This window comes from Phyllostomus hastatus, unplaced genomic scaffold, assembly GCF_019186645.2.
Source record: "Phyllostomus hastatus isolate PE091 unplaced genomic scaffold, TTU_PhHast_1.1 phas_contig_150, whole genome shotgun sequence".
Lineage (NCBI taxonomy): Eukaryota > Metazoa > Chordata > Mammalia > Chiroptera > Phyllostomidae > Phyllostomus > Phyllostomus hastatus.
The window spans coordinates 28,120,928-28,146,331 of record NW_025333611.1 but is presented as its reverse complement, the minus strand read 5'-3'; the positions used below and the strand labels follow the sequence as shown (position 1 = coordinate 28,146,331).

General features: G+C 55.4%; 1 protein-coding gene across 2 annotated transcripts in view; it reads right to left on the bottom strand.

The window, feature by feature from the left end:
- Nucleotides 1-25,404, bottom strand: part of NRG2 (neuregulin 2) — a 170,766-nt gene that overhangs the window by 17,587 nt on the left and 127,775 nt on the right. For both annotated transcript variants that reach the window (XM_045818667.1, XM_045818657.1), the window contains exons 2-4: nt 20,368-20,539; nt 13,809-13,927; nt 5,391-5,511 (exon numbers count right to left, since the gene is read on the bottom strand). In XM_045818667.1, the coding sequence (XP_045674623.1) occupies nt 5,391-5,511; nt 13,809-13,927; nt 20,368-20,539 (412 nt within the window). The remainder of the gene's footprint in view (nt 1-5,390; nt 5,512-13,808; nt 13,928-20,367; nt 20,540-25,404) is intronic.

The window sequence follows — 25,404 nt, the reverse complement described above, 5'->3', positions numbered from 1 at the left end:
GGAGAACTCCGGAATGCTGTTCCTGGACGGCAGGCCCCTGATACACGGGGACTTGGCAATTCTCGTCTGTCCTCAAGAAGAGGGTTCTTTGGCCAAATAAGCTTAGGAAACCCATTCCCAGGCTTCCTTGAGGAGTTGCAGTGCCCACTGGCACATGAGAAGTTTTGTAGGAGGAAAGAGCTGAACTTTCCAGGATGTCCCAAATGTATTTGGCCATGGAAGTCTTTTTTGGAGGAACCCTTGTAACACAGGTTGTTGGAAGGCTGTCTTAGAGCAATATACGTGGGAAAGCTCAGTGGGGTGCAGGGGCGGCTACAGAAGGGCCGGAGTTGCCAGCATCCCAAAGCTGGCCTGCCGAGGCCGGGCAGGACACCTGGCCTCAGATTGGAAGAACTACTGTGGGAGCCGGAGTGGGCTCTCCGGGGACCCTTGGGCCCGGCCCACATCAGGAGCCTCCTGGCTGCCTGGCACCCCTGCCTTTTCCCCAGGACCTGCTCCTCCATCCCTGCGTGGCTCTGGCGGGGGCTCATTCTCTCATGTCGCCTCCTCTACAGCTGCAAAGCACAAACCACTTTCATCTCCCTGAACTTGTCCTTCCCTCCGGGGACACGTCCTTCTGCTCTTCGGCTGCCACTCTCCCCTCAAGTGGGTCCCTGTCTTGTGGATTTCTGGGAGACATGCCTAGCCCTGTACTCTCTTTTGGACCCCAGCAAGGTCAGATACCCCAGGAAAGCTTACAGACAGGGCCAGACCGACCCCCTTCCCCTACTCAGAGATGCATCTATGCTGCCTCTGCCTCTTCTTCCTTAGGAAACCGGGCCAGCCCACCACCAGTGTCCCCTCAGTAACAGGTCACTGTTCAGCATTAATCAAGAGGTGAGTGTACTCAACCCCTTAGTGTTCCAGTGTATACAAAGAGGTTTGGTAGCCTCTTAAGCTTATAGGAGGTGGTAGCCACTAGCTGTGACAGACACTCAAGAAAACCCTGTGGACTCTAATCCAGCCAGGAGGGTTGGGAGGGGTCAGTGAGCTGGTAGCTGGAGTTTCTCTGGGCCTTGACCTCATCTCCCTCGGGGCAGGGGGGGAGGCTGGACCCTGCAGAGGTGGCAGTGTGTGTGCAGGTATGCCTGGCCCATGGGCGGGGGGAATGGCTGGGAAGTGTGTCTGGTGAAGGTGGGAGGGCGGCTGCAAGTGACACTGATGCACACTCATCCTGCTGAAAGGGTGGCTCGGAGGAGCAGGCCGCCACCTCTTCAATACACCCTGTCTGATCCCTGGCCCTCGTCCGCCATCATCCCCGCCTGGGAAAATGGAGGTCTTGGCTGAGGCTGAGGCTGAGGCTGAGGCTGAGGCTAAGGCTTCCCAACCAGCTCCAGTCAGGCTCAGCTCTTCTTCCTCACTTGGGATGGGGACTGAAGGAGAAGAAGTGATTTTTGAAGCAGTAGCACCTTTGAGGGTGGAGGATAAACACCCAATAACTTGCCAAAATGACTCTTGGAATCACAAAGGAACAAGAAAGAGAGAGGTTTCATTGTGTCTCATGTCTGAGATTAGCCCAGCTCTTAGAGACGGGAAAACCTATGCCTGTGTGTGTGTGTGTGTGTGTGTGTGAGAGAGAGAGAGAGAGAGAGAGAGAGAGAGAGAAGGACAATGGGGGGGTGCAGGAGGAAACTAAGGGGAAATTTACTGCCACTGCACCAATGCTGACAGTCCAGGAGGCTGTCCCATGGGTCTTGGAGACTCATGGTAACTAAGCACACCCCTGTGTCCCTGATCCCACACTCGCCCTGGACTAACCTAACTGAATCCTCCTATCTTTCATGGCCACTGCGTCACACAACTCAAGTTGGTGCCGTGGACATGGTCTACAGCACGAACATGCCCCCGGAGTTGTGCCTTCCTGCCCTGGGAAAGTACATTCGCCACTGGCTGACCAAAAGAAAAGGCGGTGGGGGGTGGGTACAGCACGGGTGCGGGGAGGACCCATACCCGTGCTGCTCTGTGGGCACTGGCTCCTTCCGGGGGCTCCCGGACACTCCTGTTCTCTCTTTAGCCTTGCTCGTTGAGGATGAACCACCACCACGAGGCTGGGCTTCCCTAGAGAGGGTTCTGGGACTGGGCCTACGGCCTCTCTACCCTGCACCCAGGACCAGGTAGCACCGTACTCTGTGTGAGTGGCTGGCAGGCAGTTCCCGCTTGGATAGAGATTAACTGGCACAGGGGCACAGGGACAGATTAGAAGGAGCGGCAGGTAACAGCCTTCCCAGCCCTTCCCTCCGAGTCATCGACTGTGACCGTGGGAAGGCCTGTGCCCAGGGCTGGAGAAGAGCAGGGATGGGGGCGCAGAGAGGAGAGCCCACGGGCTGCATCTGGGGCGACAGAGAGGTTGGGACTCTGCCTCCCTGTTTTCCCACCCCACCTCCCGGGCCTCAGTTTCTCCCTTTGGTAGCCTGGGGATAATGCCATGTGTGCTGCCCTCACCCGGGGGAGGGGGAGGATGGAGGATGAGGGTGTGCCCCGGGCACTGGAGGGAGCGAAGGGTCTCTGGCCTCATGAGGGGTGGGGTGGCGATGTGGGGGGGATGAGCAGGCACATGGGTATGGGATGGGGGAGTCACCTGAAATGGGGCGAGGGGAGCGGAAGGAATGGGGGGATGAGCGGATGGGAAAGGGCGGCATGCCGCTGGTATGTGCACAGGGCTGGAGAGAGAGTCTTGTTCTGTCATCATCCCCTGAACCAGTCCCCAAGAGTCACGCACCAACCGTGCTCTACAAAAACACGGAGAGAAGAGGAGAAAGCAGCAAGAGGAAGTGCAGAGGCCCCTGTCTGGCCCAGACAGGAGACAGTCCCCTTGATTTGGACCCCCATTTCCAAATCCCCCTAAGTTTGCTTCTTAAAAACAAAATGCAGTATCAGTGACACTGTTTCTTTTGGCTCTGAATTCCAGAAAAACGGAGGGGCGGAGTGTGCCTGCTCTCCAACACTCCCTGCGGGCTCTGGACCAATACACAACAACAAGTGTCAGAAAACCAGGAAGGAAAACTGAGTTTTATAGAAACTGGAATGAAACTGACCAGTCTAGTTTCATTATCCAAGCTAAGCGGAAATGCAAAAAAATCAAAATAAAAAGTAAACAAACAGCACAAATGGTAAGACGTGAGTCCCGTTTCCTGAGTTCTCTCCTTTTTATTCCATTCAGGTGTCATCAGGAACCCCAAGAGGCCTGCCCCCCTTCCCCCCAGCTCACCCGCCCCCAGATGGCCTCTGGGCTCTGCCCGGCCCCCCGCCCCCTGTCCTTCTCCAGCACAGCTCTGAGGACCTGCCTTCCTGGTCGCAGCCCCCTCCAGGGATGCCCCTCTCCCCTGAGGGCTCAGGGAGTCGGGGAAGTGGGTTTCAGGGTGGGCTGAGATGAGGAGGTGGTGGTTCTGGGTACCAAGTTCAAGTTCTAAGCAGTGACCCCAGGTGCCCTATTAGGGAGGGGAGACGGGACACTACCTTCACAATAGCTCAGGTTCCTGCCCTCTATTCCTCTCAGGTGGAGCTGGGTGGGACCCGGGGTATCCTAAGGGTGTAGCCTCCATGGTAGGGCCCTCTGGGAGCCCATTAGCTCATCACTCTCTTTCCCACGCTAAACTGGCTAGCACTGGAGTCCTGGGCCCCCGAGGCCCTGGCACCTTCCTGGGTGGCTGCAGCCTTCCCTGTCTGGAGCCAGGGCCGACTTCGGTGGCATTGCTGGATCCCTTTAAGATTCCAGGGTCCAAAGGGCTAGGGAGAAGAGAAGCCTGGTGCACGTGTGTTGGGGGTGGGGCAAGCAGGGAGTACAAGGCTGAGCTATCTCTATGAGGTGTTCCAGAACCCTTTGAGTTCTATAAGTCTATCCCAAAGAGCTCAGAGCATTATCAAAGCTAGAATGTTCCCCAGGGTCCGCAGCACTAATGTGGCAGCCTCTTAGAGGCAGAAAGAGGGAAAAAGATGAGGGACTGAGTCTGGGGTGAGAACTTCCCTGGGGGACCTGCTGTTGCTGTTGCGACTGTCCCCTGAGAATGAGGAAGGGGAGGCGGGAAGGGGATGGCAGCAGGAGAAGGGTGGGGCTGGGAGGAAGCCAGCAAAGGAGGCCAGCAAGGGCAAGAGAGACAGACCTGCCCGGCAGTCCGGCTGGCCCAGCGCTACGGGGACAGTGTGAGGGAGGCGTGGCCCCTCACTACAGACTTAGCCCAGGACTTTTAAAAACCACCTGCAGGGAGGGAGGTTAGGAGGGAGAGCAGGGCTCAAGAGCCAAGGAGTGCTGAACCTGACCTTGTCCTTGGAGAGGGCAAATGCCTCTCTCTGAACCTCCATCCATACTCTGGTGGCCTTTGCCCAGATGCCATGGGAATGGGGCAGCTTTGGCACCTTGCCAGACCCTAGGCTTGGGCTACTTTGAAAGCCCAAAGTTGTTAACTAGACCTCCCTCCCACTCCTCCTCAGAATCCTGCCAGAGGCTGTGCTAACCTCCCCAAGTGCCCCACCCCCTCCTCGTTCACTACTGGTCAAGGGGCACTGTGGGCCCAGGTCCCCAGAAGGACTGGCTGGCCTGAACAAGCCCTCTCTGACAACCAGGCTCCCACCTGTCCTGTCTGCAAGCGGAGCAGGTGGTTCTGAGCTCCTGGGAGGTCCTACTGGGGCAGCCCTGCCAGGCTGGAGAGCAGACTCTGACCTCTGGGGAGGCAGCGAAGCCCCAGCTTGAGCTTCTCTTCAACCCTGACCTCTCCCATTGGGTCACATCCAGAGCGGTGTCCCCGCTGGTACCCCTTCCCCCCATAGAGAGGGGCTAGGGACTGGAGTGGCACCGACAGCACCCAGGGCGTATCTGTGGACGCTGGGGTCCTACCAGGCAGGGAGAGCAGCCAGGCCCTGAGCGAGCACTGGAGTCAGAGCCCTCTTCTCCCCTCAAGGCCCCAAGGGCACGCCCTCAGCTACCACGGGCTCCGGACCGGTGCTCTGCCTGACCCAGCCAGGCTCCTCCCTGCTGGGGAAGACACACCCTGGGAGACGTTCATCAGAACAACGTTTGGAGAGTTGCTGAGAGATGGGGAAGAGAGAGAAAGAGAGAGAACAAATCCAATGCCCAGGTCATAGACTGGCCTCCCCATCTCCCAAAAAGGTGTTGGTGAGACGGGGGACATTGGGAGAAGGGGCGGGTGGGGCCGGGAAGCTGGGGCTGCAGAAGCCCTGAGCCCTTTGGAGCTTACAGCTCCCTGTGTGCCAGGAAGTGGGACACACCTCCCTGTCTACACCCCTTGGGGACCCCTTGTTAGTGGCTTGAGGCCCACATTTCCAAGAGCCCTCCACTTCTGCCCCAGCCTCTCCCTCTGCTTTCACCCCCACGCCCACCCCCACTGGTCACTTACTTGCAGGAGAGCTGGTTGATGCCCTCGATGTAGTAGCAGACACCTCCATTGACACAATAGGACTTGGCTGTCTCGTTGCACTTCCGGGCGTGCCCCGACCAGGATGACAGAGTGGTGCTCACTGGAGGTATGAGAGACATGCGCCGGTGACCCACTGAGACTGCCTCTGGGCCCCAGGAGCCACCTTCTTCCCGGCCCCTCACTGTCCATCTCAAAGCTCGAAGCTCAGAGACTGTGGGGAGGCTGGGTCGGGAAGGTCCGGTGGTCCCTCTCAGTCACCGACAAGGCAAAGGGGAGGCTACCTGGAGCTCTGGCTGTCTGCCCAGCATCACCCTGCACCCCTACTCTGGGCAAACCTCTGAAGGCCAGAAAGGTTTTACGATTTTGGAGGTGGTGAGAAGCTAGCAAAAACTGTTTCCTCTATTGGAATAAGGCCATCTCCCTGCCTGCCTTCCTGGGAGCTCCACTGAGGCAGGTGAGATGCTGTGTCTTACCGGGGAGCAAAGTCACAGGGAGAGGACGTCCACATCCATCCGCGCTGCTTGGGCTCCCACAAGCTATACTTTGAGGGGAAGGGCGTCCTCTGGACACTGTCATTTTCTAAGCTCTAAGGAGATGTGGGGAGACCCTAGCTTCCATTTCTTGCCTCTTTGTCAGGAGGGTGAGGACAAGCCTCCCGGGAATGTTACAAAAGTCACTATGCCCATCCCCACAAGCGCCAGGGTCCTCTTCATGTCTGCCCTCGCCAGGTGGCCCCTCCTTCCCCACCCAGTTAGCTGTGGCCTCTGCAGGAGCCTCTGGGCCGTGGACAGCGCAGCCCAGGAGCCCTGGGCTTCAGGTTGCGGAGAGAAGACTGGCTGGGGAGGGGCTGGGGGCCAGCTGGCATGTGAACGCTGGGTGACAGTGAGGCTGGGCTTCGAGGCTGCTAACCCAGGCTGCACGTCTGATTGATCAGCTTCATTTGAAAAATGAAAATAACTCAAGTCCTGCTTTCCCATGGGATGGCATCCAGAAAGCTGATTCCAAGTGAAAATCCTTGCCCCAAACGTCAGTTTTCATCTGTAAGCTAACCCCCTAGGTGGCATATGCAGGTTGGGCAGCCGGAAACGGGTCCCTGCTCCCGCCCCGGCCTCTGGCTCTGGGGACTTCTCACTCTCACCCAGCAGCCGCTCCTCACTGAGGTGAACCTGCCCACCTCGGCCGGTCCTGTCTCCTCAGGGGTGCTGAGTGTCTACCACCTCCCGTAGCAATGCGGGGTGAGGAGGAGGAGGAGAAGGAGAAGGAGGGCCGGCGCTCGGCGCCCTCGTGTTTAGACATGTGGGGAGACAGATGGAGCGCGGGGACTGGGAGTGTATACACAGCTTTGCCTCTGTATATGTCTGAGGAGCTCGCTGATAAAGCCCAGCGGGAAGGGCCAGCTCCCACCTTCCCCTCCACATCGCGCCTGCTGCTGGCCTGGCATCCCGAGCCCCACCCCTGCCCAGGGCTCCTGCCTACACTCAGCTCCACGCCCAGCTGGGACCCATGTGCAGGCTGGGAGAGGAGGCCTCCCGCTGCCTCTGGCCCACTTCTGGGTCAGTGAGACCTGGGGCACTAAGAAAGGGGTAGACGAGGGAAACAGCTGAGGTGACCACGCCTGGGAGTTATAAAATCCCGTTGCTGGAATGCCCTGGAGGTTGTCCTGCCCTTTGGTAACATTGCTAAGGAAGGAGGGAGGGAAGTGCCTGTCCAGAGTCACGACATGTTCTGTGACAAGGCTTCGGGACTCCTGACTCCCAGCTGAGCATTCTGGCCAGCCACCAGTCCCTGTGGAGGACCACGTCAGCAGCCAGATTGCCATAAGCAGATGGATGCAAACCGATGCGGGCCACAGGCCTGGGACCTCTTGTGAGCCCTGGCAAAGCCAGAGAAGTCTTGTCCTGGACCTGCCAGGCCCAGCCGGGCCTCCCCTACAGCCGTGGGTGGCGAAGCCTGCCCATTGCTGCGCTGAGTGAGCAGCACACAGCAGTGAGGATGGTGGCAGGGACCAGAGCTGCACGCATGGGTCTGTCCACATACGTGTCTGTGCTTATCAAAGCCCTGGGAGGCAGGGGACCACTCCTGAAGGGAGGCAGGGTCCCAGCTGGGAGGCACTGGCCTGGGCTGCCAGGACTGCATTGTCATGCGGACTAGCCTGGGGCCCAGAAAGGCAAAAGGGGAGGCCGGAGGGGGGGCCAGTCACAGAGGGTGTGGGGGAAATGACGCAGGCCTTTCTATTTGAGGAGGAAGTACCCCGAGGCCACCCCTTGTGATGGCAGGGCATTCCTAAGCGATCATGGTTCAACTCTGCTGCAGGTGAAGGCTCACGCCAGGGAGAGTTCCACGCCAAAGACGTGTGCACGCGCTGCTCCAGCACATATGTTCTCCCGTGTTTGGGGAGGTGAAGATGACATATGGGCTCCGAGTTGCAGAATCTGGCCACTCCCTTGACACCTCCTCTGGGATGGCTCCCAGCCACCCCAGGCTCAGCTGCCAGTCATCTGCCCAGCCAGTGACTGCGCAGCACGAACCCAAGACCTAGAGGGGATCTTTGATTCTCTTCCTCCTCTGTTTCCCCCAGCCGCCTGTCACCAAGGGCTGCCCTTCTCCCTCCTCACGAGGGCTGTCCACATCTCACGCCTGCCTCCTCAGCCCTGGCGGCCACGGCCCCCCTTGCGCACGGCCACAGCAGCCTCCGCACTGGTCTTTCTGCCCTCACTTTTCATCTCTAACCTTTTTGCTTCGCAGCTGCCAAAGTGGTTTTTAAAATTCTGAGCAATCACTTCCATTATCAAAACCCACCAATGGCTTCCATTTGCACTCAGAATACAGTCCCCCAGTTTCCCCGGGTTTGCTCTGGGCCTCCTCACCTCTCCGGCTTCGTGTTCTGTCCCTCTCTTGCAGTGTATTCAGATGCCACTGGCCTAGTCTGGCTCGGCTAGCAAGCCAGATGCCTTCAAAATACTAGCACTTCATCTCTGGGCAACCGAGTGCGAGGACCCAAGGCTTGCCGACAGCCACACGAGAGAGTTTATAAGTAATCCTGGCCCCCTGGTCCCGACCCCAAACGCCCAGGACGAGCCCCAGTGCTCTGACACAAGCTTTGTGAGGGGCCCTGAGCTTCAGGAATCAGCTAAGCTGTGCCAGAACCTTAAAACAACAATGACAACAACACCCCAACAACAGTACACCCTGAGAAATAATAAATGCTGTTTTAAGTCATGAAAAAAAAGTCAGTATCTCAGAGAGGTTGCTCAGGACCCTCCTCACTCCTCTCAGCTTTGTATATGTGTGCTGGTAGTACTTATCCTGACATAATTAACTGACTAATGTGCAATTACCGGCTATTTAAAGCTCAGCCACTCCACCAGAATGTAGCCTCCGTTCCCATTCGGCCAGGGGCCCTGCCTGTCTCGTCTGACACTGAACCTTGGCTGAGGAGGACGTTTCTTTTCTGTAGGTTAAACCATTGTTTCCTACTAAGTGCAAATATTCCTGGGAGGCCGTTAGGGAAATGCAAATCAAAACGACAGTGAGGCACCACTTCACCCCAACTTGGGCGGCTCTAACGGGGGAGATGGATAGTAGCAAGTGGCGGTGAAGACGAGGCGCGATCGGAAGCGGTGGCATGTGCTGCCGATGGCGATGTAAAAGGGCGCGGCCACTTTGGAACACGGTCTGGCAGCTCCTCACAAACTTAAACATGGAGGTGCCGTGTGGGCCAGCAATTCTCCAAGGTATATGCCTACAACAAAGGAAAACCTATGTCTGCATAAAGACACCTAACCGGAAGACAGAGCAGCATTATGCATAGTAGCCCGAACGCAGAGACAGACTTGAATGACTCATTGATGAAAGGATAAACAGAATATGGTATATTCGTATTATGGAACATTATTCAGCTATAAAAAGGAAAGAAATACTGATGCATGCTACAACATGGATGAAACTTGAGACCATTATATTATGTGGAAGAATCTAGTCACAAAAGGCCACATGGTGTACGATTCTATTTATATAAAGTCTGAAGTGCAGGTAAATCCATAGAGGCAGAAAGCAGATGAGTGGGTGCCAGAAACTAGGGGCGGGTAAAGGGGGGATGAGTTTTAATGAATAGAGGGTTTCTTTTTGAGGTGATGAAAATGTTTTGGAATTAGTGGTGATGGTTATACAATTTTGTGAAAATACTAAAAACACTGAATTCTGTGCTTTAGAAAAGGTGAACTTTATAGTATGTCAGTTAGACCTCAAAAAACTGACTCAGAAAAATGCCCAGGTAGGGCAAACCCTGAAAGCCTCCACCAACCGTCGGTGCGGCAAATTGCCCGGGGCCCGGGAGAGAGGGCAGGCCAGGAGGGAGCGGATGCTGCGGACGCGCCCTCCCTGCTGCCAGCTGCTTCTCCTCCACTTGTGAAGAAACCTCTGATTATCTTTCAGGGCTCAGATCCAGGGTCTAATCGTCCGTAAGGACCCCCCGCACTTGCCCAGATGCCCTCTTTCCCGTTGGTAAGGTTGCCCATCCTTCCTCTTCAGTGTGTTGGCACAGGCCGATGCTTTGAGTTAAGGTTTTAGCTTATTGCCATTTAAGGGACTTTTGGGGGAGCCCAGACTGTGATTCCCCAGAGCTCAGGACAGGGTCTTGCTGAGGAAGGCCGTGCTGAATGCGTGCATGAGAGCGCAAGCATGCATGTGTGCGTATGTGATTAAACAGTTGGCCTTTTTAAGTCCCCAGGTAAGGGACAGACCCAGAATCCTCTCCGGGACTTCCATGGTTCTGTGATACCCCAGGTCACACCTGACTGCCCTCTGGGTTTCAGGGTGAAACCAGGCCCAGCCTGACATCCTGGGGCTGGTACAGCCACCTGGAGCTGAGGAAGCTTGGTTTCTAACTCAGAAGTGGGTTGGACCAAGCAGACTGCTTTGTGAAAAGCACCGCAAACTTCTTGCCTGCTCCTCATCCCAGCCAACTCAGGAATGTGTCTCTTGTGAGCTGGCAGAGCTGTGACTGCAAGAGGGTGCACTGTGATTTGGGGGAGTAGCACTGGGGTCCATGGGAACAGAGGTACAAGAGGCAAAAGCCACCGCGATGCCCCCTGAGCAGCCACTGCCCCTCGCCAGTGCTCCTGTGCCCTCTCCTGGCCTCCCCGCCCCAGTAGTCCTGGCTTCCCTGGGGCTCAGGCGGGCCAAGTCAACCCACCTCGGGATGAGTCAGAAGGGGGCAGGCACAGATGCCCACTATCCACCCTCCGCCCCCCTCCCCAGGGTGTGGCTGCTCCAGGTCCTCTGGGTTCCGTGGCAAAGCAAGGAGCCCGGGCATCTCTGCCTGGGAAGGCATCCCCAGGGGGCTCTGGTCCCTTTCGGCAACCCTGTCTGCCTCTCCACATCAAGGGTAGGATCTAGCCTGCTGTGGACTGGACAGGGCAACAGAGGAGGCATGGTGTGGGGTGGTACTGTGTGTGTGGTGGCGGCCAGGTGCACAGGATGTCAGCCTCAACATCAAACACAGAATCCCAGAGGTTTCTCCATGAGCAAGGCGGCAGGGACTTGGAGATCACCCAGCTGAGCCTCAGATGGGAAAACTGACTAGGGAGGTGGAGTCACTTGTCCTGGGCTGCACCTGGGATGAGACCAAAGCTCTGATTCTTTCCACCACTGCCCTGCTGCTCTCCGGCCAGGCTGGAGGGACAAGGGGCCAGGAGCCACGTGGGAAATCCTCAGGGCCCAGCCTCAAGCTCTGCTGTCTGGTTCCCTGACTGATCAGAACACGGGCTGCAGAGGGCTGACAGGAGCCTGCGTGTGGGGTGAGGTGCAGCTGATCTGAGGGATCTCACAACAGTCCCCAGGCTTAGGCCCCAAGGCTTGTGCAGGAGAGAGGGCACTCCTGTGGTCTTCTGCACGGCAGCTCTTTCCTCCTCCCCTGCTAACAGCACGCATCTAAGGAAGGGCCCCCCCTCTCCCCCTGCCACCCCGTGGTTCTAGCCGGGCCACACTCTGCCTCTCTATACCTGCTCTGCACGCTCACAGGCCTGGCAAAAGTGGCACCTCACCCCCCTGAGCACAGTGACTGGGCCAAGCGGGGCACACCACCTAGGCAGAAGCTGTCGGGACCCACCCTTGTGACTGTGGGAATGGACATGGAGACAAAGCTATTCCTTCCCCTGGGTGGCAAGTTGGGATGAGTCCACCTGGCGCTGTCTGAGGCCATGGCCTCTTCTTCCCAATCCATTCCCCAAACACTGGGGAGCCCACTTGCCAGCAGGAGAAAATGAGGTCAATGTACAGTGGGAGGGAGTGGCAAGGGTGATGAGAACTAGCCTGAGTTCTCATCACGTCTGGAGCCATGTCTGGGCACCTCAGTTTTATAAACCCCTGAATTCCTTCAGGTGGTTTTAAGTTGGGTTCTTGTCAGTTCCAACCAAGAAAGTCTTGAATAATGAAATAGGACACCTCCAACCCAAAGTGGGCCTGAGGCTGTCTGCCTGCTCTGGCTGAGGTAGCAGGTGCTGGCGCCCCGGTGAGCCCATTGTTCCAGGCTTGGGACAGGTTGGGAGAGGCAGGGGGCCCAGGTACCCCCACTACAACCATGCCCAGGCTGGGGCATGTGGGAGTCAGTCAAAGGCCTTGGAGCAGGTTCTCAGTCCTTTTATATAATATTCCCCAGGTGCCTGCTATCAGCCAGGCACGGTACTAGGCCCAGAGGCCAGAGCAGTAAACAGCCCCACAAAGCCCCCTGGAGCACGTGGGCTCAGTGTTTGCCAACTACTTTTACATCACGAAGCTCTATCATTTACTAGCTCTTTGACTTTGGCCAGAATATTTAGCGTCTCGTGGCCTTGAGTAAGGGCTCAGGAGACAACGGGGAGCCTGGCACAGAGCACGCGCTCAGGAACTGTAGCTGTTACCGAAACTCCAGGAAGAAGGCATCATCCCGTTTTCTGAGCCCTTGGCTCGTGGATCCACTGGGGCAGGCACGCCCACACAGACAGCTCAGCAACGGTGTGAGAGTTGAAGATTCTAGTCAAAGGCTAGAGTTTGAGAGACACACGAGACCATGGGTGGCCAAGACATGGCCCAGAAGTGGGGCCCAGGCTGGGAGTGGTCCGAGAGCAAGGCCTCCCGGGAGAGATGACATGGAGGAGAGAGAATGATGGATGCAAGGGCTGGGCTGCAGTTAGGACTGGAAAGATCATCTGCGCCTTCCCTTGAGAGCTGGGCCCAGGGACAAAGTCTTTGTTCTGTGGCTCCAGGGTGGGTGCGTGGCAAAAAGAAAGGGTCCTGAGACGCCTTTGCTCTGGTTCAGGTGTTGGGAGAACACCTGGGCCAAGGCTGCTCCTGAGGTGGGGTGGGAATGGAAGGAACAGGCGTGAGAAGGATTCAGTGAGCAGCCTGACCTGGATCTACCAGAAACAGCGGCAAGGGAGACGGAGGAGCCTGAGAGGCTGGCGGCGCAGGGGATCCCTCACAAGGCGGGACTGACGAGGTCTGCGCCAGGTTTTCCTCTGAGGGTGGGGCCCAGGGCAGCCAGGTTCCAAGTTCTCTTTGGACCGTGCTGGGTGTAGACAGCCCTGGAAGGCCATGTGGTGGAAACACAGGGGCAAGGACACATATGGGACGGGACTCTGTAACCGGGGCAGGACTGGGAAGCAAACCAAATAACCAGGGAGCCAAATGGTTTGCTAGGTCGGTGGGTGTCAGGAGGAGGGGAGAGCTCTGCGGGGTTTGCTGGAGTAGAAGGGTGCAGCCTGAGGAGAGGTAGTTGTGGTGATGCACCCCCACCCAAGGGACACAGTGAGGGCCACAGAGGGCAGCCCAGCAGGAGGCAGCCTCCACGCTCAAGCTGGAGAGGGGATGCTAAGGGTGCCTTGAGCTCTCGACCTCACAAGTTTTCAAGGGAGAGGATTCCATGTGGGGAAGGGGCCTGACGCCCCTGCGCAGAGGCTGTCCCCAGGGCCAAAGGCACCCGAGCCTCCCGCCATGGCCCCGTGGAGACGGCTGCCTGTGCTCGGGTGCCCAGCAAAGCCACAGGCAGCAGGCAGCCAGCTCGCACACACCCTGGGCCTGCCTCTCCCCGGAGCCGGACCTGGCAGCCCAGCCTCCCATAATTGCCTTCTAAAAATATCCTTCCCCCACCCCCACCTCTTGATTTCAAAATATTTAGTTTTTAGGGTATTTAAAATGAGAGCTGGCGGCTCTTCCAGGCCCAGATAACAAAGCTAAACATTTATGCTTCGACTGCATTTCTCTGAATCGGCCCAGATCTCGGGGCTTGATATGGCAGCAGCAGGAGGGAGGGGAGTCAAGTGCAAGACGGATCATGTGCTGGCCTCCCCAGGGATGGGGGCACCCGCCTGCCCCACGGAACCCCTAGAGGACCCCTCCCTTTGCTGGGGGACTACCTACCGCTGTTGACGTAGAGGCGGCCTCGGGCTGTGTCTTTCCCCAGGATGTTCTCAGCCTCGCAGACGTACTCCCCTGCGTCTTCCACCTTCACCTTGTTGAACTGTAGTCGTGAGTTCTTTCTGGTTAGGGGGGTAATAAGAGGGGGAGAGGTGTGAGCCAGGGCCCAGGCTGGCGGTGACTCCCCAGTGGTCACCCAGAGGTCACCTCCCCCTGCAGAGCCACAGTGGCTGTGCAGCCGCGATGGGAAGCAGAGTCTGGGGTCCGGGTGGAGTGTGGATCCCCTGGAGGTGGAAGGAGATCCGGGCACTTGGGAGAACACAGGGCAGGGCTGGTGGCTGCACACGTGTCCTGAATCCAAGAACCTCCCCATCGTGTTTCCAGTGCTGGCCCTTCTTTGTAGTTAGGATTTTCTGGGGGAGGAAAGTGGGGCCCCTTAGGAAGTCACATGGCCACCCCCCTCCTTTTCTTTTAATGCCCATCCCCCCAGTGCCAGTGTCCTTCCCCCAGCTGGAACAGGTCAGCCACGGGCTCACCAGCTCCCTCGGCCTTCCCGTAGGAGTGGCAGCCTGTCGCTCTATATGCAAGGCTTATTGCCAGGTACCTGGGGATGGGGGCTCCCCCAGGACTAGCAGGTTCCCATGACAACTGTGCCCAGTCTCCCAGTTCTAACCTGTGGCTCTCCCCTAACATCACATTAGCCCTGCCACTAAGGGGTGCGCTGTGGCTTCTCCAAGGGGCTTTTACTCACTTCATTCATTCATTCATTCATTCATTCATTCATTCATCATTCAGTGAATGTTTACTGAGTGCCTTCTGAGTGCCAGGAGCTTGGGTAGATTAGGGAACACAGAGACCCTATCTTCGTGGCCTGACTTGACCATCATGGCCCATCTGGGGGTCGACAGGATAGCACAGATGGGAAAACTGACTCCTAGAGGAGCTTCTAGACTTGCCCGAGGGCACCTGTCTGGCAAGGCAAAGGAAGAGGTGCACAAGGAGCTGCAGTTGGAGAGGATATGGACTCTCTCCTGGAGCCTGACACAGGGGCTGGCCCCTCTGTGGAGCCCTCCGCACTTGGTTTCCGCAAGCCGAGGGACGTGGGGGCCTGGCCTGGGCAGGGACCCTGGGGCCCTGGCCTTGGTTCTCCTCTTTTCTGAAGACCCTGCCAAACCTCTCCTTCCTTCCCAGAGTCTTTCTGCACCTGCCCCAAGGAGCCTGGGCTCTGCAGGGTCTGGTCACACCTCCCACTGCCCGCTCTGCCCCTGTGCTCTCCAGGGACTGGTCACTGCTCTAGATAAAGCCCCAGACCCCAGCCTGGCCCCTAGGGGGAAACAAGAAGTAGCATGAAATTTTCTTTCCATGATGTAATCTTCTCCTCTTTTTAATCTGTTAAAACACCAGATTCCCAGAATATGTGTAGCAGGTTGGAGGGGTGGTAGAACGGAGGTAGGGTAGCAGAGCTGCTGCTGCCTGGAGCCCAGGGTGTTGAACAGAGCTAGGCAGGCGATGAGGTAAGGAGGACAGGGGAGCGAGTAGAGAGGCTGGGCCGGGGGGAGGAGACGGCAAACTGACTCACATCTCTACAAGGACTGTATGTGGGTACCTGTCTCCTGGGCTCCACGTCTACCTCTGGGAGAGGGCCTCTTCCCAGACCTCCTCACTCCAATACCCCCCAAATAAGAATCCATAAGGTTGTCTTGTCAGCAGGCCCTGTTGCTATGGCAATATCCTTACTGATGTTATAGTGATGGCTGCCGACCCTTTCCCCTACCGCCCTGCAATTCTTCCCAGATCAAGCCGATCTGTGCCTCCTTGGCCTCGTGTCTGCCCACAGCACTTTTCTGTCAATTCAAGTCTGTTCCCTTCATTATAAACAGAGCCTTGCAGGCCCCTCTGACTAAGATGGCATCTTCTTCCTGGCTTCAGCCTGATTATATGCCACAAAGCCCAGCTGCCTCAGGACCGGGATTCTCTTGCTTCCCAGCCACCAGATCTTCCCTGACACTAGACAAGCAGAACGAGGGATCACTAGAGGGTCACGGGGTCAAGGTAGAATGGACCTAGAGCCAGAACTTCCTTGTCAGCCATAGCTGAATTCAAAGGGCCTTCTTGTACATGACATCATACGCAGCAGGGCAAGGCAGAGCTAGGCTCACAGATATCTGGAGGAAAAAGCTAGAACTGGAAAGAAGAACTTCCCACATGAAAGTGTGTGAGACCTGGGGGAGCGAGGATCAGGGCTCAGGGAGAGCCGTCCCCCTCTGAGGAACCAGAAAGAAGCCAGGGGACAGGAACAGTGGCCCCCACATATACCAGCTGCGTGGTGATCTTGCCAGTCCCAGGGAGGGGCCCAGACTTGCATCAGAGGCCCTGGGGTCAGAGGTGAAGGGTGGGGCCCTGAGGGTCTCTTTGGCCCTGAAGGAGCAGAGAGAGGGCTGCAGGGGACAACACACACTGTGTTCTCTTCTCTGCATTCCCAGCCGCCTCCTGGCAGGCCTGGTGCCCCACCCCCTTGCCATCCTGACCCAGGCCTGCCCCTGTGATGGATGCCCCTTCCTTCCTTCCTCCCTCAGCCAGTTGTTTTTTTTTTTTTTTTTTTTCTGGCAGCGATGGGATTTGGGCGGCCACGTCCTCTGCCCACACATTTTCCTCAGTGCCTACCTCCCTCTGCCTGCCCAAGGGGCCTGTTCCAGCCTGCCCCTCATAAACAACGGAGCACGTGGCTCTGCTGGGAGGGCCCCGTGCCCAGGACTTGGGGGGCCAGTTTTCTCCTGGCACGGCACGGCTTGGGTGAGACACCTCATTCGGCGGCCCCTGAGACAGACAGCACCTGCTGGGGAGGGCGTCTCCGCCAGGTCAAGAGCAATGTCAAGACAGAGCGTGGCCCAGGCAGAGGACTGCTGGGAGGGCCAGAGAGCAAGCTGCAGTGCAGGCGGAAAGAAAGAGGATGCTTCCAGAATGGAGACACCTGCCCCTGCCCCTGGTCCCCATGTCAGGTGAAGCGTGTGTGGGGGTGGCAGCTGTCTCTGAGTCACAACGCAGGAGACAGAAGTTCTCCATCATGGCCCACTCCTCGGCCCCATCCACTCACGGCCGGGAGCCCAGGGGCAGGACGGGCGGAGCCCAGGTTTCAGGAAGGCAGCACATAGGATGGGGCCCCAGTAGGAAGGGAACAGGGGCGTACTTCAGGCTCTCCGAGGTCCCTGGTACCCAGGAGAAAGCCTGACCAGGCCCTGTTTCTGGACCGGCTGACCTATTTGTCAGATGAAACTGAGGCTTTACCGGGACGCTAAAGTGCTCGAAGGCTAGGTCCACTCAAAGGGCCACCTGCCCAGTCCTAGTGTCACCCTGTGCCTGAGAGAGGAGAGCTGGTCCTGAAAGATTCTCATGCATTCAACACTGAACAAGATCTCCTCTGACAGGCGATACAGGGGAGAGGGGGTGTGTGTGGGGAGGGGGTTCTCTCTTGCTAGGAAGAGAGACAGCCCCCCCGACAATGCGAAGGAACTATGTTTAAGGCGGGTGATGACAGGAGATATCATGACAGGAGGTGACGAGAGGTGCCTGGAGGACTCAGGAAGGTGTCCCAGAGGATATGACATTTAAGCTGGGCCTTGGAGAACTTTTCCAAGGACAGTGTGTGTGTGTGTGTGTGTGTGTGTGTGTGTGTGTGTGTGGTGGGGGGCTGCTGCCAGCACAGGGAACGGCCTGGGCCCAAGTCCAGGGTCTTGTGAGGAAAGAGCAGGGCTCAGGAGCGCCGAGGTATTGGGGGACAACGGGGCAGTGACGGAGAGGCCAGGAAAAGAAGGGTCGGAAGGGCCTTAAGGCCTAGGCTGTTCCTGGCATACAGCAGGCCCTCAAGATCTGTCAAGTAAATGAATGAGAGATTGGATGTGCGCCCGTGTCAGAGAGATCATTATCCCTGTCGGAGTCATAGGAGCCCGTGACTCTGCAGACTTCTAGACTGGAAGCCAAACTGGGTGGATGAGACACATTTTTTTCCGAAGAAAGGGCGGAGGCCTTTACCTAATTCTACACTGGAAACTAGATTAGAAACTCTGTGAAGGTCAGGTACCTGTCTGTTCCCTTTCCTGCTGTATCTCCAGCCCCTGGCAGGGCGCCTGGCATACACAGCTGATGCTATGTTAGATACACAGATGAATTCACAAAGGGGCCCATGGCCCAGAAGAGACGGAAATGGCCAAGAGTGGGACAGTGGAGGCAAAGAGGCTAAAAGCTGGGAGACCAGAAAAGAAACTTGTGGGGAGAAGGGCGCCTCCCTCTGAAGAGGTGGTATGGAACAGGAGGGACAGCAAGGGGGCAGTGCTGGGGGGGTGGGGCATGGGAGGGAGAGGCAGGGCCGGGGCACTCTGGATTGGAGATGCCCCTGGGGCACCGCAGGGTGGTCTCTGGTATTTAGCTGGCGGCAAGGGTCTGGAACTCAGGTTAAAGAAATGCCCTCAAGTTAGAGATGGAGGCTTGGGGTCATCAGATATGAGAGGGTGCAACTGCCCACAGGTGGGGAGGGTGGAGAAGAGTGAAACACAGAAGACAGGAAAGTTCCAGCACATTGATGGCGACCCAGAGAGGGTGGCTAGAGGCACAGGAGAGCAGGAGGACCACAGGGGCAAGGGGGCGTGTGGCGCCCGTGCCACCGGCTGCTGAGAGGCCTGGAGGCGTGGGGCCAGGAAGCTCGCAGGTGCCTGGGTGTCTGAAGAGCCGCAGACATGGGGGTGGGGAGTTGCGTTTAGAGGGCAGATGCCAGCAGAGCCAAGAGGGGCGGAGGACAAGGAGAGTGGAGCCAGTGGGCCTGAAGATGGCTCCCTGGGGCGGCGGAGGGAAGAAGCACAGTGGGGCAACAGCTGGAGGAAGAAAGCGACGCGAGTGGGTCTGTGAGTAGAAAGGAAAGCTGGTGTCACCAGAGAAAGGATTTGTGGGTGGTACGGGGGCTCTGGGGGCGGGTGTGCTCGTGTGTGTGCAGTAATGTCGGGGGGAGGGTGAAGGGTTGTGGGGTCAGGAGTCGGCAGGTGAGGGTGGCCAAGTTGAGGACGTGCTGCAGAGTGATGAGGAGACGAGGGGAACACTCTCCCTGACTTCTGTGGTCTTCCTGGAAGACGACCTCGCCCTGCTTCCCTGCAACAGCGGATGTCGGGAGAGAGTGCTCCGCCCTGTCCTTCCCGAAGCAGCGAGGACAGGAGTTCCAACAGCTTCAGAAGCTCTTTTCTCCCACTTGGTGCTCCTCTCGGCAGGGCAGTGGGAAGGGGTGGGGCGGCCTCAGGAGGAGCGCTCGGAGGGCAACCTGAGTTTTTTGCTAAATCTGTAGATTGGGGACGCACAAGACCACCCCCTCCCCAGTTCCGTTAGGAAGCAGCATTCTTTCCCATCAATCTCTGATTTAAACCACATTCCTCATAAATCCCTGTTTTCCACTTGGACTCCTTTCCAGGTGGCCAGTTTTGCCTCTGCTCCCCGCTCTCGAAAGGACAGTAAGAAAACCGGAAGCACCTCTCAGACCCCTCAGCCCCACATCCTCTTTCACAGGTTTGGAGACCAAGGCCGAGGGGTGAACGTGCACACTTAGGGCCACAGAGCAACCCAGGAGCAGCCTGAGCCCGGGCTTCCCATTACTTTCTGTTGGAGGGCAGGCTGGGGTCCTCTAAAACCATCCTTGTTTGCATTTGCAGGGCAGCGAGGAGGAAAGGACAGCCAGGAAGAAGGTAGTTGTAAGCTCCTGCAGAGGGGCAGGGAAGACTAGGGTGACCCTCAGCCAGAGAGGGAAGTCTCCTGCCCCTGGACGGAACAGAGGCCAGGGAGAGCTTCTGTTTAGCAGGCAGATGGGAGCCTCCCTTTTGCTTGCCCTGCCTTCTAATAGCCCCTCGGGGGCTACAGGAGGCAGGAGAAGAATGAGGAGCCGCTCTTAGATTCCTGGCTTCGCCGGTGCCTAAAGCCCCTGTCCAGCCAGCCCGAGATGGAAGAGACCAAATTCCACAGCTGAGGCTCCAGAGCTTCCAATTCACTTCCCTGGAACACTGACTCTGAGATTAAGGACAATCCTCACGTCACAGGGGGAGTGTCTGAGACATAGACTCCCCTGACACTAGTCAAAGCCATGTGTCCTTTGCCCTTACCTAGCTCTCTGCCCAGGACAGATCGCTGGGCTGAGAAACCAGCCCATCCAAACATATGACCTCCCAGATGCACTCTGCAATCAGTCTCTCACCAAAGATTGCCAGATTGCCAGATGCTGGCCTTTCAGACATTGTGGCAGGTCCTTTGAGAAGTCTGAGGACAAGAGGGGACTTCCACAGGCAAAGCTGACTCTGACAGTCAGATTGCCCTCAACCATCCAGAGACATTAATCAAGCATCTACAGTTGAAGATACTGGGCCACCATAGCCAGAGGAGCCCGCAGTTACAAGGAGAAATTGGGCACAGCAAAGAAGGGGGACCGGAATTTGATCCACAGGTGGATCTGGGAGCACAGCCCTGGGTTCCACCAGCTCAGGACCCTCCTTCTCAGGAGGGCAGATGCCAGGAGGGAGGGATGGCTGCTGCTCACCTGCCATTGCCGTACTTGATGCGAATGTCGCGGGTGCGGTTTAGCTCCTTGCCATCTTTGAACCAGCGGTAGGAGGGCAGGGGGTTCCCGGACACTGCCTCGCACTTCAGCGATTGCTTCTCCCCCACCTGTCCCGTCTGACTCTTCATCTTCTTCAGCTTGGGCCGGGTGGCTGTGGGGTACAAGGCAGGGAGGTGAGCATGGTGGCGATGGGGCAGTGCCAAGCATGAGCAGTGGAGGAAGGGCAACTGGCCTTGGGCTGGGCCCGGGGAGCCGCCCTTCTAGGCGTCATTTCCTAGGTCAGTTCACAGAGGGTCCGCAATGATGTCAGTGTGGCTGCTACCTATGGAGAGTCTCCTTCATGCGTGGATGGTACTGGGAGCTTTACATACATTATCTTATGAAAATAACCCCATGAGTTCACCGCAATAATCAAACTCATTTACAGATGGGGAAACAGGTGCAGGATGGTGGAGTCACTGCCTCAAGGTGATGAAACTGGGATTCAAACCCAGGTCTCCTTGACTTCAGTGCTGAGGCCCAGGGGACACAGCCCTGAAGATGACAGACATAGCTCCTCCCCTCAGGGAAGCTGCCACCTGGCATTGATGTCACAGTATGGTTCATGGAGATATGGGGGTGCTGAAGCCCAGAGGAGCTACCCCAGCTCAGGCTGAGGGAGGAGCCAATTCAGCTAAGAGCTAAGTAGGGCAGGGGCTTGGAGGAGGAGTAGGCAGGGCCAAGATAGCACTGTGACCTGGGGGGATCGTTTATAGACACATACCCATTTTCATAGGCAATATATTCACATGATTCAAAATTCAAGAAGTGAAAAAGGGCATATGGCTTAAAAAAACAGCTCTCTCTCTAACTTCTGACCACAGCCACACAGTTGCCTTTCTAGAAGGCAACCAATTTTATCACTTCCTTTTATGTCCTTTCAGAGATCTTTTAATGCATATACAAAACACTCAATCACACACATTTTTAAACAAAATGAAATCATTGCCAGTAGCATACATGTACAAAACCTGCAGTGTTCGCATACACTTTTTTCTATAGCATCATTTTTCAGGGTTGCATAATAATCCAGTACGAAAGTATCACAATCTACATGACTGATTCTCACGGTGGGGCATTCAGCATGACTTCTCCCCTCCCCCTCCCCACCACAAACAAGCCCAGAGGAACAGCCTTGCAGCTTCATCCCGTGTATACATTACATATCCAATGGACACATCCAGCGCACACAGTGTTCATCCTTTGCACACATCCCCTGTACAGTGCTGCATGGGTAGTGTGACTCTTGACTCAGACTGCCTGGGTTCAAAACCAGGCTGTGCTACTTGTTAGCTTTGTGTCCTCAGGTCACTGACTTCATCCCTTTGCACCTCAGTGTCCTCGTCTATAAAATATAGGTGATAACAGTTCCTGCCTTGTGGGGTGATGGCTGTGAGGATTCTATGAGATAATGTGTGTGGAGCCTGGCATGCACCAAGCATTTAATAAAGGTTAGCTATTATTGTTATTATTATCCACAATTATTTCCTAAGGCAATCTCCCTAAAAGCGGAATTGCTGCGTCAAAAAGGTTTGCAATCTTCCTCAGCTTTATGGTTGCCAAATTACCTTCTGGAAAGGTTGCGTCAATCTGTACTCCCACCAGTGAATGACAGTGAGTGGTTTTTTCCACACCCTCACCGACATGAGGTATTATCCTGTATTTAATCTTTGCCAATTAGCTCGTCAAAAGATAACGTCTCTGTTGTTTTAATTTGCATTTATTTGATTCCTGGTGAGGCTGACCATTTTTCCTAAGTGTATTGGCCCATTGTATTCTTTGTGAATTGTCTGTTCTTGTCTGTATTCTGTTTTTCTATTGGGTGCTCATCTTATTGATCTGTACGAGTTCTTTATATATATGAAGGCCATGAAGCTTTTGCTATATTTCCCCCCCATTACTTGCTTCTTGTATTTTATAATGTTGGGGTTTTTTTGACATCCAGAGGTTTTATGTATATCAACCTACCAATCTGTTGGACTTTCTGAAACTTCATTATTCTAAATGGGATTGAAGTCCTGCCTCAGCATCCTTCCCCCGTACTTACACCCTAATCTTCCTTCATCTGCTTATTACTAGTTCTTAATCCTACATGCTAATAAGAGTCATATGGAAAGCTTTAAAAATTATGTAAGTGCCAAGGACATATCCTAGACTTCGTGAAGCAGAGCCGGTGAGAGGGGTCCAGGCATGTGGGTGTACAAAATTGATAATAAAAATGTAGCATACGTGTGGGAAGGCACGCACACTGTCGACACATAGCTCATGACCGGCCACTAACCGAGCACATCTTCACAGGTGGCTTCGCTCTAAATTTGGGTTGACACCCAGTGCTCTAACCTCTGGGTCAACTGGCGATCTCCAAGTAGTCTCCTCCCCCTTCTTGGGAACTGGGGGGATGCCGGGAGCTCTTCTCGGGTTGGAGAACATTGACCTTCATTGCGGTTCTGAGACAGGGGGTTCTCTGACCAGCCCCCGACCACAGGCCACCTTCCTCCCAACAGGCGGGGTGAGGACACCTGGTGGGAGGAAGTGGCGGTCACTCTACTACCTTGTTTCTTGACGTAAGTGCTGGTGCAACGCTGTGCGCCGAGCCTGTGGCCGCTGCTTAATGGTGGTGGTGATGGGGGCAGGGGGCGCAATTACCGACCCCGGAAACAACAGACGTGGCCCCAACTCAGAAGGCCCGAGAGTTGGGGACTTCGGAGTCAAGAGGTAGGCCCTGGTGGCTGACCTGTGGCTATATGAGCCAGGCAGGACAAGAAGTCTGGATCTATCGCCCTCCCCCTCTTTTTGGGTAACTTTTTATGTGCCTACCAGAAATTTTAAAATGATCTCTAGAGATCACATCATATGCCCACCAGCCCAGCCCTGGTCTGAAGAATGACGAAATAAAAATAGCCATATATGTGAACCATATATGTTACGCTCTTTACGAGGAGTTTTCTTTTGATCTCTTAACAGTTCCTCTCAAGAATCAGCTGAGATAAGCAATCACCCCTTATCCGCACTTTTGCTTTCTGAAGATTCAGTTACCTCGCAGTCCAAATGCATTACATAGAAAATTCCAGAAATAAACAATTCATAAGTTTTAAATAGTGTGCCGCTCTGACTAGCACGATAAAACCTCACATGGCCCTGCTCTGTCCTGCCTGGGATGTGAGCGATCTCTCTGTCCAGCACATCTCCTCTGCAAATGCTCCCTGACCATCTAGTCTCTTAGTAGCTGCCTTGGCTGTCGGACGGACTGGCTCAGGACCCTTATTTTACTTCATAATGGCCCCAAAGCCTTTATGTAACTTTTACTACAGTATATTATCGTAATTGTTCTATTTTATTATTGGTTATTGTTCCTTTCTTACTATGCCTAATTTATCAATTAAACTTTACCATAGATAGGTATGTATAGGAAACAACAGTATAGGTAGGGTTCAGTATATCTGGGGTTTCAGGCATCCACTGGGTGTCTTGGAACTTACCCCCCGAGGCTAAGAGGGGACTACTGTGCTAAAAACCATGTCTCCTGCTCTAGCAGTATCCAGTCCTCATCCCTGGTCACAGAAATCTTAGTTCACAGTTCTCCGAAAGCCAAAGATGTGCATTTTGAAAGGGAACAGGACCCTGAGAACAGGCTATGGCTTTTCTGTGTTTGTTTTTGCTTTGAGCAAGGCTCCGGGGGAAGGGCAGCAGCTCAGGTGGCAGGAAAGAGAAGAACCTTCACCAGCGGTACCCTGAACAACGCCCAGAGGACCTCTGCCACCTCACTCCTGGGCCCAGAGCTTTCTAAGGTGCGGAGTATGGACAACCTCCCCGAGATGGCCCTGGATTTGCTTTGCAGATGGGATGGGAAGACATCAGAGGCTTATAGGTCAGAAAAGGACTTGCTCCTACTTTTTTTTGCATTTTAAACTCATTCTTATTCTGAGCATCATATCATGCTTCTCCCACAGTGGCTTCCAGCCACTGGACCTAATACTGGCCCTTTGGGGACACCTGGGACAAAGCTAAGAGGTTGTTCACACAGCAGATCTTTGACGACCTGGAGATAGCATTTACGGGGCCTTGGATACAACTCGGCCAGCTGTAGCCCCTGCCTGGGCCCCCTCTCTGAGCTGTGTCCAGTATTGTCTGGGTCTCTTTGATGGCCAGGGCCCAGAATGTAATGCAAGTATGGAAACCACTGTATCACGTCCCCAGAGTGTCTTGAGGCCAAAGCTGAACCAAGCAGAAGAACAGGCTTCCTGGGATGAATGGGGTCTCTCAGCAAACCACTGGGCTAGCACCACCCCCCACTCCCAAGTCAGTCAACAGGGGTCCACTGAGTGCTTGCTGGGTGCCGGGCGCTGAGCTTTGTCACAGACGGAAATGACTGGCCCACATAGAGTAGCCACCCCTGCCCACAAAAACATTAGATTGTCTCCCTCTGTTATTGTTTTGTTACATAAGAAATACAATTTTGTCATAGAAAAATTACATAATTCAAGGAAGGGAAAAGAAAAACACATTTCAATCCATTCAGTTACCACCAGAGAGAAAACCACTGGCAACATTTTCAAATATCTCCTTCAGGACTTTTCTCTCTAAAATGTTTTATGTTCTACTTTTTGTCCAGTCAGTATATTATAAAAACATTTCCCCCAATCTAGAAATACAGACCTAAATCATCTTAATGGCTGCATAATAGTCCATTGTTCAGATGAATTTGCTAGGTTCTGCTAATATTAACAAGATGGCAGCAGACTGCTCTGTAAATCCTGTTTTGTAGCCAAAGGGAGGGGTCCCAGTCCTGGGGGTCCGAGCACATTTCCCTACTCAGAGGGGACTCTCGAAGGCCCAGCACCCAGGGGACGGACAAGTGAGAGGCACCCGCAGAACATGAGGAGGAAGGTGGGGACCCCACACTCTGCTCCCGTGACTGTCACTGACACCCCGCTTCCCTGCGGCTCCTTCCCCACCTGCGGACGGGGAGGTGGTCCC